The 11,557-nt window shown below is 41.9% G+C and overlaps 1 protein-coding gene across 1 annotated transcript in view; it reads right to left on the bottom strand.

Moving 5' to 3' along the window:
• Positions 1–1,025, bottom strand: part of erbb4b (erb-b2 receptor tyrosine kinase 4b) — a gene marked incomplete at both ends in the record, with an annotated part of 1,077,000 nt that extends 1,075,975 nt beyond the window's left edge. The window contains one exon of the mRNA XM_084311407.1: positions 944–1,025. Coding sequence (XP_084167533.1) covers positions 944–1,025 — 82 coding nt within the window. The remainder of the gene's footprint in view (positions 1–943) is intronic.
• Positions 1,026–11,557: the final 10,532 nt, after the last annotated feature.

The raw sequence follows: 11,557 nt of genomic DNA on the forward strand, positions 1-11,557 counted from the left end.
TCAAGACTCATGCAGAGGCACCTGCATTATTGTCACCGCGACTCTCTCTCTCTGTCTCTCTCTCTCTCTCGCTCTCTCTCTCTCTCTCTCTCTCTCTCTCTCTCTCTCTCTCTCTCTCTCTCTCTCTCTCTCTCTCTCTCTCTCGGACGCTGTTATTGCAATCTGGTATTTATTTAGGCTACAATTACAACTACTAGCTTCTCTTGGATTACTAACCCACCGAGAATAGGCTACGAGTCTACGACTATTAGTGCCATGATGAGAACAATACATGATGAACAATATCATATGAAAAGTCAGGGCACTTTTGAAATGTTATCTGAAAACAAACAAACAAGCACGCAAGAGTTGGACCCATCCGTCCACTGTCTCCACGCACCTGGAAGCCAGGGACACAATTTGTGATGGACGCTCAATGCCAGTCTCTTCAAATTCAACAGTGCCGCTGTGTGCACGAAATCAGAGTAACATGCCCATTTTAGATTAATCCCAGTTTATCGCAAATAGCCAACAGGAGGGATACATCGTCGCAGCCTATTGATTCGTACAAGAATACATACTCCGTTTTTTCTTTTCTTTCATTGCTGTTTCCGCCTTCAATTAAATTATCTGTGTACCTGTTACTTTGGGGGTATTTTTGTGATCCACTATAGAGAGGATAATGTCGCTGTTATACTGCTCTTCAAGGTTCTTCGATAAGAAGAAGATCGGGGATTTTCATAGGAATAGATTGCAGAGAGGGCACGGGTAATCTACCATGGCTATGTCAACGTCCAAAGTGCCTTGTTTCAAATACATACAATAAAGAATCTTAAGCAGGGTAAATGTTGGGAATGCACTACATGCGACGACACAGCCTCCTTGGCTCCGTGCGCGCGGTTGGACACCTTGCGCTGCGCACCGGCCGCCAGACGTGCGGAGAGGATGCCGTTCACTGACTCACCTGATTGCGAAGAGCTCGACCGAAACAAGAGCGAAGTCAGGAGGAGAAAGCCGAAGCAACACAAGGCAGATGTTCGCTTCATTTTGAGGTTGACAGCAAGATCCTTTAATTCACATGTCCAGAGGCGAATCCCCCTTTCGGCTTAAGAAGAAAAAAAATATGAAACGTTTGCTTTTAATAAAAGCTTCTGTCACTTTGATACTTTTGCTTCTGGCAAGTTGCAATTAGTCCAACTGTCCCCTCGTCTCGCAGGTGCCTTCCGACGTATTAGTGATAGAAGTCCAAGCGGAAACGTGGCGTATAGTTTCCAAAGCGCGCAGTCTATAGCTTGTCAAAATAGTAAAGCAATGCTCATGCCATTAGTCCCCGAGTTGGATACAGTATGCAGCCGAGACTCGCGTCCCACACGGACACGCCCCCCTCAAGTGTTCTCCTCCCACAGACAAGAGGATTGGCCTATATCCCGCTGATTAACGTAACACCCGCCTCTCGTAAATCCAAACGCGTTGCCATTGGTTCACAGAAGCCCAAATTCCTGAAATTGTTCCACTGGGTCCATTGCACCTGTCACACACTCGAGACAATAGAAACAAATGCCCCTAAAATATTCATAGCTTACCTGATAATGGGTTCAAATAAAGATGAATGGCTCAGGCTAATACAGTTTTTTTTCTTTCTTCAATCAAGCTGCTATAGCTCCACTTTTATGGGCAACAATTCAACTCCAATTAGTATTCCTAATACATTGAATCCACAATAGAACACTTTGTTATCCACATTCACTTTGTCCTTCATCCTATTTACTATTACATAGGCCATTATTGTTGTCCAGTGGCAGACTCAGGCTGTTTGAAGGGCAGGCGCCCAGCCGTAAAAAAAACGTGAATCCCGGTCCACATTTCTAAAGAGCACCTACGGGAGGCTGCAATTCGAAACTGGCCACTGTCCAAACCTCCCCACCCCCACCCCCACCCCCTCCTAATAGACAGTCTCCTCCCCATCATATGTATATATTTTCTGTTAGGATCTCTGGGTAACAGTACTGTATATTTGCATATCGTATGTCACAAATGTAACAGTACTATATACCTGTATGTCATGTATGTCCCTATGCCATAAATGTCATTATGTCATGTATGTTCTGTATAGTCATAAATGTCACTATTAATTGAAAATGGGGGACCCTGATGTAAACAAGACAAACGTCTTTCTCTGGTCTGCATCCCCTTAACAATTGTGTGTATTGAGCCGTCCTGTATTGTACCCATTCTGCAATCTGTTAAATAAAGTTCTCATTCATTCATTCATTCAGGGGCGAAAAGAAAAAAAAGGGCACCATACATTTACATTTACATTTAGTCATTTAGCTGACGCTTTTGTCCAAAGCGATTTACAAGTTCTGTACAACAAGTCATCAGAAAGGGTACCACTCTTATCAGCTGAGTAACAATGTTCATCAAAGTGTTGAGTGCTACAGTGTAGGCTATAGTTTATTAGGACAAGTGCATGACAGTAAGGTTAGTTAGGGTTAGATATTTAAATTATTATTATAATTTTTTTACACAACCATACACAACATGGGACCCCATCAGCGAGCAAAAAGCTTCATGTACTGTATGGTGAAATAGTCCTCATCCATGATTAAGATTAACATTAGATTAACATGTAGTCAAGGCAATCCAGATTAGTATAACCACACCTCTATGATAAAAAAAAACACACAGGGAAAAATACACATTTAAAATGTTTATTTCACAAACACCTCCAAAGAAAATATGTTGGTTATTTTCATGCAGGTTAAGCTATAAGATATACTTGATTCAAGAAAATGATATGAAAAAATATGATTTTAAGACCCAACATTATATTACTGTAACTGAAAAGTGTTCTCATTTGAAAATAACTCTGCATGTCCATTAAAAGCACATATTGGTGCGGCCAGGTGGCACAGTGGGCAAGGTGCTCGCCACCAACGCAGGAGATACTGGTATCGAGCCCATGCAGCTCTTGGCGTTGCTTCCGGCTTGGCCGGCCGTCATACTAACACAATTGGCAGTGTTAGAGGGTGGGAAAGCCGGGGTGGGTCCTGGTCGTTGTAAACAGCGACTCCTACAGTTCGGTCGGGGCGCCTGCTCAGCGAGGAAAGGATCTAAGGGGGGTAGTGTGATCCTTCCACACGTTACACCCTCTCAGTGAGAGTCCGCGCTGCCAGGTGAAAAGAAGCGGTTGATTGGCTACACATGTGTCGGAGGAAGCATGTGATAGCCTCTACTCTCCCAGACCGACTGTAGGGGTTAGGTGCGCAGCGACCAGGAAGGGGATTGGGAATTGGCATAACGACTAACATTGGGATGAGAAAAAAATAAATTAAAAAAATAAGCACATATTGGTTTAAGCCGGTGTGTTTAGTTCAGCACAGCTTTAGCACCTGGGCACTACGTTAATGAAAGATAACTAGCTAGTTACTTAGGGGAGCTAATGTGTGAATTCAGTAGAACTTGCCATACAAAGTGAGTGTTAGTGTTAGCCATCGGTTTGTTGTTGTTTTTATTATAACCCAGTGGTAACTTTCTGTTGAGAATAATTGTCCAGGTGGTCAATAAAGTGCCTGAAGAGAAGTCAAACTGCCTCTTTCTTCACCAATCGCCACAGTATGTTTTCAACAATGGGATTGGGAATGAGTATTTTAAACATTATTGTTTCATCATTGGCAACAATTTATTTAGTCTTTTACTAACTCTAACCTAACCTAAATGATACATTGAGAAAAAAAAATAGGGACAGTGCAGATCGAGAAACATCAAAATGTTAACTAGATATTAGCCCATCGGTCCCTTGCAAAAACTCAGAAAATATTTGTTAATGGCCATATAATGTGTGAAAATAAGCAGGGTTTAACTATTTGGCAACACCCCTAGACTGTCATCATCATGGCACCCACTTTGGGAAAGCCTACCCTAGTAAGCTGCATCACATTTGATCCACTAACAGAGCACTCATTAAGACACGTTATTTAATTTTCTTGCTATGTTTTCCGATGTGAAGGGCATCAAAAGGGCATGTCCTCTAATTTTCTCCACTCAAAAGGGCACTTTTGCGTGACGATTTTCAACTGTCATGTTTAGACCATTGGATTTCTTCATTTTATTTTCATTAAGTGCACACTGCCCCCCCTCCACCAGACCTGCGAACATTGGTGAACACCCCACAAGGGTTGAAATGCAGTTGAAAAAATTTTAAGTAAAGTCCCAATCTGTTATGTTTCAACAATATGAATGTGTAGTATATTCTCATACATTGTTGAAGAGTTTGCTGGGGGTAGTGTTAGCTTTGCTGAGTACTTGTGGATGCTAGCACCCGCACGCTTTGCCTTGTAGAATGGTATGGCAAAATTATGGTGGTGGATGCTAGCTTGGGGTGACCATATTTTAAAACGCCAAAAACAGGTCACTTAAAATACAAAAAAGAAAGAAAAAGGATGGAGGCTAGGGGAGCTGTCCACTTTCCATGGGCTGCTGTGTGGTGCTGAAACATGATCAGCCTATGCTTCACTCTCCAAAATAATTATCTGTCATTTGTGCCATGGGTTTTCAATGCAAAAACAAGGAATACTTATCAATGGAGGACTCTGCATTAGCTTGGTAACGTGAGCTAACAGTAGGCTAAACATCAATTAAGTAGCACTCAGTAAAACTTGGTTAGCCATATCAACCTCTGCTGGTACAGATGTTACAGCTCTCATTTGCAGGCCTTGATGTCAGGCGCCAATATGTTCTCATCAGAAAAAGTACAATGGGTACATACTACTGTAACAACGTCAAATAAATAGGCTGTGGCTACATTGATCTGCCAATGAATGAATAGAACATTGACGGAAGTTATTCGATTCTGTCAGAAAGAGACCTGAGCACCTGAACCAAGGCACCAAAGCAACAGCCTGACAATGACATTGATTGACACACATACAGACAAATCAGTGTTGAATTCAGACCATTGTTGAGGTTTTTCTATTGGTTAAAACCGGGTTGGTTAAAAACATATTTGTCGGGACTCTGGACACAAAGCTTGAAACCGGGACAATCCTCTGGTCACCGTATGCTAACGGTTACGTTACACCAGCAGGCCACGGAATTCTGTAACACTAGCACACACATTCACAAACGTACATCAATTTGTTATAGATTTTATTGGTTTGTTTCATTAGCATCCTTAAATAGTACAAAAAAAATAAGACATTTGACAAATCTGTTGTTCCGATAAGGGGCAGGAGCTAAAACGACGACACCCAATCAAACAACGATCCAAGTAAATCATTGGAACACGCGAGCTGTCTATCAAACCCTCTAGTGACACATGCACTTGTTAAGCGCATAACTGTTGCGTGCATACACAAAGGCCTGCTGCTAACACATAGCTGCCTGCTAGCTGCCTAGTGGTGTGTGTGTGGCTTTGAAGGCATCCTGATTGGGAAGGAACTCAGTTTTAGCCACAAAGCACATGGGGGTTGCTTTAGTAGTGGTGGATTGGTGGATTAATTATAATTTATTAACATACATTTCCACAGACATGTGTCTGGGTCTGGCTTAACTATATTCTTGTTTCTATTTATTTGTATATCTTTACTATTTAACTACACTGTATTTGACTATACATGGAATATGAGTCCCCCAGATATAATCACCCAGAGGACAGAGGACATATTCAAACTCATTAACTCTCAACAACTCTCTGTCAAGACGAGGACTGGGAACCCAAGATGCAGGCGGACACTGTAGTAATATAGAAGATTTAGGTTTATTTAAAAAACGGGGGAAGGTTGGAGGTGGTGAGTCTGTATCAGAGAGGCAGGCAGGCAGGCAGGCAGGCAGTGGTGATCCTGAGACAGAAGACACACAAAGATGAGCGAAGCACAAAAACACAGGAAAACTGAAAAATCTGTAAAGTAATATTTCTGAAGAGAGGCCTGAAACGTCACTACCAATAGCTGCGTTAACGATCTGACGAAGAGTGACTGAAGAATCGGGGTAGATGTACTGCAGGGCTGATGAGAAGATGGCTGACAGGTGTGGTTGTTGAGCAGGTGGGTGGAATGAGTTGATTGCCAGGAAGCTGCCCATATATGGTCTGCAGGAAGCCGCTCCCCTCAGCTAACACACAGACAGGGATATACAGGATAAAAACAGGGGAAGGGAGACACAGGAGCCGCTGGATCGTGACACTCTCAAACCAAATCAATGTGTTAAAGACTGTCTACCATTTTGGATAGGTGTGAGATAGGGCTGACCGGATTACCATTTTCTTTGGGCTTCGATGCTTCAATAGTAATTATCAGTGAATAATCTAAGCTGAAAATAGAAAAAAATTAAGCATGTGAATCTTGATTTTGGCATACATGACAGGGAGCGAGTGAAGCTTTGAAGCATTCGGGTCAAGCCGAACATGGGATTATAATTCATCAGCTTAGTTTTTTAGTGTTGTGGCCTCTTTGAGTGATGTGTTGTGATAATGAAACACCCCTCTTGTGTGCAGGCGATCACACATCCATGATGGTCTTCTTTGTAGACTAGCCAGGTCACAGCTCAAGTTTGGTTATGTTGCACTCTAAAGCCAAATCTACTGTATACTCAGATGTCAAATTGACGACGATGCTCGGCCGAGGGCAGCGTCCAAAGCCAAGGTGTCTACCGGTGAGGCCTACGTGCAGCTGGCCAAAAATGTAACTGCATGTCGGGGAAATCCTGACAACGTGTAGGTATGATGGTCGGAGAGATGGTCGGCAGCCCACGCAGAAGTCTAATGCAGCCATAAGAGGTAGAGGTGGAAAGAGTACAGAAATATGTTACTAACTAGATAAGCTCTAGGGTCCCCCAATTGGGGATCGATCAATACAGACGGTATTAATTAATGTTGTGTTTCTTTTTCAAATGTAGCTAAGAGTAAATACCCTAACCCTATCAAAACAGCAGTAAACGTGTATATTTTCAGCACTACATTAATTTACAGATGTTTTAAGACATTTCTGAAAATAAGAATTTATAGGAATAATGCGAATTCTATTCTTATTATTTTATCGTAAAAACGCAAGGAAATGAGGAAATGACTAAATCCAGATGTAACACTGCCATTGGAAAGAGGAGCTCTGGCCATAATAAGGTCATTTATAGTTCATAATTCAATTTTGAATGTATAATTAAAATGGATTATAATTCAATACTGTATCTACAAATCAATCTGTTTAATCATCTTCCCTTTATTCATTTGCTTAGATTTTCTGTACACTTGATCTGAAGAAGGTGCTGAATGAGCTCAGTGAGAGAAATCTGCCCAACCACAATGTTAGCATGTGAAAGATGCAAAGACAATTTTTATATTTGATTTATATTCTCCTTTGTTTCATCACAATTTACTCAAGCATAGTAACAGACACAATATTTCTGACACTGGGAATACATTCCCGGAGGTCTTTAGATGTTCCTAGATACCAATACAATGCAAATTGACCTATAGAAGTGGAGCAATCTTCCATTTACTTGGGCATGTACTTTCAGAAAAGAGTTTCAGAAAATAGGGCTAGAGCTTATTAAAAAAAGATAATCTAGTAAACTTAGTTACTTTTGGATGATAATCAGGAAGACGGTGCATCAGTGGCAGTGCCCTTTTGAGTGGAGACAATTAGAGGACGTGCCCTATTGGTGCCCCGCCAATGGTTAAACTTGACCATGTGCCCCCAGTTGAAAAACTTCATGCTAAAGATTCAAGATTCAAGATTCAAGAGGTTTATACATACATACCAGGGCATACAGTGAAATGCGGGTGGCCATGCCCGCTTTGATTGTGCAATAATACTACATAATAAAATAGACATAATAAACAGGTAATAAAATAGACATAAAATAGGCATGATAAAATAGACATACTAAAGTCCTGAGATAGTACAATACAATGTTTGCTACGGATTAAGGCACTGGGTCCTATGTACTATACCATATACAGTTTTTACTCTATATCCTTATGCTATACTTGCTATTTCTGAACTATACTATACAAGAACCACATCAGTTCTTTCCTTAAAGTGGCCTTTATTTAAGTAATCCATACTTAAAACTGCTCACCCTGTCCACGATAGCCCCATTTATCCACAGTGGCGTGTGTCCCCTGCTGTATTCTCCTAAAATCCACGATCAGCTCCTTGGTTTTACCAATGTTCAGGAGTAGGCTGTTATCCCGGCACCAGCGTGCCAGTACATCAAAGAGTGCCCTATTGAGTGGCGATGAGAGGAACGTGCATATTGGCTGCCCCTCATATGGGAAAACCAATATGTTCCTTTAATGGACATGTAGAGTTATTTTCAAATGAGAACACTTTTCAGTTACAGTAATCTAATGTTGGGTCTTAAAATCATATTTTTTCATAATAATATTCTTGAATGAAGTGTATCTTATAGCTTAACATATAGCATGAAAATAACCAACATATTTTCTTTGGAGGTGTTTGTGAAATAAACATTTTAAATGTGTATTGTTCCCTGTGTGTTTTGTTTATCATAGAGGTGTGGTTATACTTTTAATCTGGATTGCCTAGACTACATGTTAATCTAATGTTAATCTTAATCAAGGATGAGGACAAATTTCATGACGCATCATAGTTTTTTTTCTCGCTGATGGGGTCCCATGTTGTGCAGTAGGTGCCCTTTTTTCTTTTCACCCCAGCCGGAGTCCGCCACTGCAGTGCATGTTTCAAAACGTTCCCCCATAACCCCCAAATCCCACCCTCTTTGATACAAGTCAAGTCAAGTCAAGAGTTTTATTTGTCACGGCATACAAGTATACAATGAAATGCGGGTGGTCTTGCCCGCAACTATGTGCAATACAGTGGTACAACATATAATAGAATCCAATAAAAACAACATTGTGCAATAACAGGTAACAGGTAACATGGTGTGACATCTCGGTATCTGTACATAGTTATTTACAGAGCATATAGGACATGCTAGGTAGCTTTGGTAGTGCAATACACTGTTACTGTTGCTATACTAATTTAAAGTGGCCTTTCCTTTTGGCAATAAGTGTGGGTGAGTGCGGCATGAGTGTGTGCCCGCTCATGTTAAAGTGTTAAAGTGGCTGCTAGTGCACAGCGTGCGTGTCGTGTGTGTGCTCATGTGTGCTTGTGTGTGGATAGTTCAGTGTTCTGTGGCACTCAATGTTCATTGTTCAGGGCTCTGATGGCCTGGGGAAAGAAGCTGAGCCTAAGCCTCTCTGTCCTAGTAGCTGGGGTTCGCAAGCGTCTGCCTGACCTCAGCAGCTGGAACAGGCTGTTATTGGGGTGGTGGGGTCTTTCATTATTCTGCAGGCTCTGGATTTGCACCTCTTGTTGTATAGAACCTGCAGGGGAGGTAGTGCAATACCCGTGGTACGCTCGGCTGAGCGCACCACTCTCGTAGGGCCTTCTTGTCCTGTGCCGTGCTGTTTCCATACCAGGCAGTGATGTTTCCGGTCAAGATGCTCTCTACAGCTCCTGAGTAGAAGGACTGGAGTATCTTCCCCGATACTCTGAACTTCCTTAACTGTCTCAGGTGGTAGAGGCGCTGCTTCGCCTTCTTTACTATACATCATACATATTACATACTATACATCATCTTTGCAAATAAATTCATGGAGCATTATCGGCCAAACGGGATTGGGGATTGTGCCTTTTGAATCATATAGCTAGTATAACTTACAAGAAGTCAAGAATGGCTGTGTTTTACTGTACATTTACTGTGAATTACCAAAAACAATACTGGTAATGTTTGAAAACTGTATTCAATAACAGTAACAACAACGCCAACAACAACAACAATTCATAATAATAATAATAATAATAATAATAGCATTATAATAATAGCATTATTATTATTATTGTTTAATTGTAATTAGTTACTTTCCACTCACGCTGAGAGGAAATGTGTTGAAATAACATAGGTTGTGCAGTCCCTGTTGAAGGTAACAAAGTAATAAATACTTTTGTTATTTTCAACATAGGCCACATGTGTGTGTCCAAGCAAAGCATATTTCCATGTAACGTTTTCACGATCCCAGGACACACACACACACACACACACACACACACACACACACACACACACACACACTGCTCTCCACCTCTCCAATCCTCTCCCGCACTCGTCCTTCCAGCACCCTTTACCTTTTCTCCTCGCTGATCCTGGAACACAGAAGTGAACCTCCTTGAACAGCAGCAGAGACTTTGCAAAATGGGACGCTGGCAGTTTTCACTTTGAAGGAAGTCAAAGGGGTCTGTGGTTTTTTGCCGCTTGGCTGCATTAGGAATTATGCACTGAACTTTTGCGCTTTCCCTCTTCCACCCGTGCTGCAGTACTGACCCCTTGCCAGCGGGGGGAGTGCCTTCATCAGCTCAGGGGTCACAGGCTCAGCGAGAGAGAGCCAGTAGGGGGCGGGAGGGTGGGGGGCCTTCCCAGCTGCCACCAGCTAGTTTCCTGCCTCTCAGTGTGACACTGGCATCACTTAGCCACTTTATTAAACATGTCTCAGCCACGCAATGAGCTTTTAATATCCCTGACATTGCTAAGTTGGTTAAGAAATGTGAAAAATAATTTGATTTAGCAGCGGGGCTAGGTGGAGGAGCCTCGGTTTAAGGGCGTCCCAAATGGTGAGCGTTTATCATTTCTAATACCGAAAATGCAATTTAGCAGCGTGCCGTATTTTCATTACACATTACGCCTTAAAAGGCCTCTTCTGACAGTGTCATCCTAATGTTGTCAATTACATCATTCATTTTCAGAGGATTGCAAGGAGGGAACCGGTCGAGGGTTTGTTCCCGTGTTCCCAGGCTTCCCCCAAGTTCCTGGTGAACGGCTAATCTAATATATAACGCCCTGATTTGTTTAATGGATGAGACTTTGCTACTGCGGGAGGCGCGCCAATAAAAGCCAGCCAGGCCTCCAGAGGCTCTTGTGCTTCATAATGATGCCAGATGCACAATGTAAGAGTTATGAGGCCATTTCTTTTAACCACACACGCATTGTTTTGCTCTGTTGCTGCCCAAGTAAAAGCAATCTCAACCCGTGGCACAGAGGCTCTCTCCTACACTTAGATAAGCCATCAGCATGATAAACTGTACGAGCCTCGTGTCGTGACGGAGGAAGGAGCAACTGAGGGTTTAGGAAGGTGTGTCTATTGATGCACACGGTGTATATTGATGATGTACGAATGGCAAATTCAATCCGTGGCACTCTTTGCAAGGGTGGAAAGTAACAAAGTACTTTTACTCAAATGTTAGAAGTATTTATTCATTTATTATTATTATTATTTATATCTTTTCTACGTACATTTTTTTTTCACTGTGCTGAAATCCTGACCCAGTGAAAAAAAATGGACGTATAAAAAATATAAATAATAATAATAAATGAATAAATACTACTAACATTTGTACTGTATTTTACTATTATGCACTCTGTTACCAGTCCTATATCACTACCTACTATGCTAATATGCACTCAAGTCTGTAGCAGGGACCTGGGCTTGAACTATGACCTCTGCCAGTGGGTCTTGGACTTCCTGACGGGCAGACCCCAGGTGGTGAGAGCAGGCAACTGC

The sequence above is a fragment of the Notolepis coatsorum genome, assembly GCF_963971535.1.
Source record: "Notolepis coatsorum genome assembly, chromosome: 3".
Taxonomy (NCBI): Eukaryota; Metazoa; Chordata; class Actinopteri; order Aulopiformes; family Paralepididae; genus Notolepis; species Notolepis coatsorum.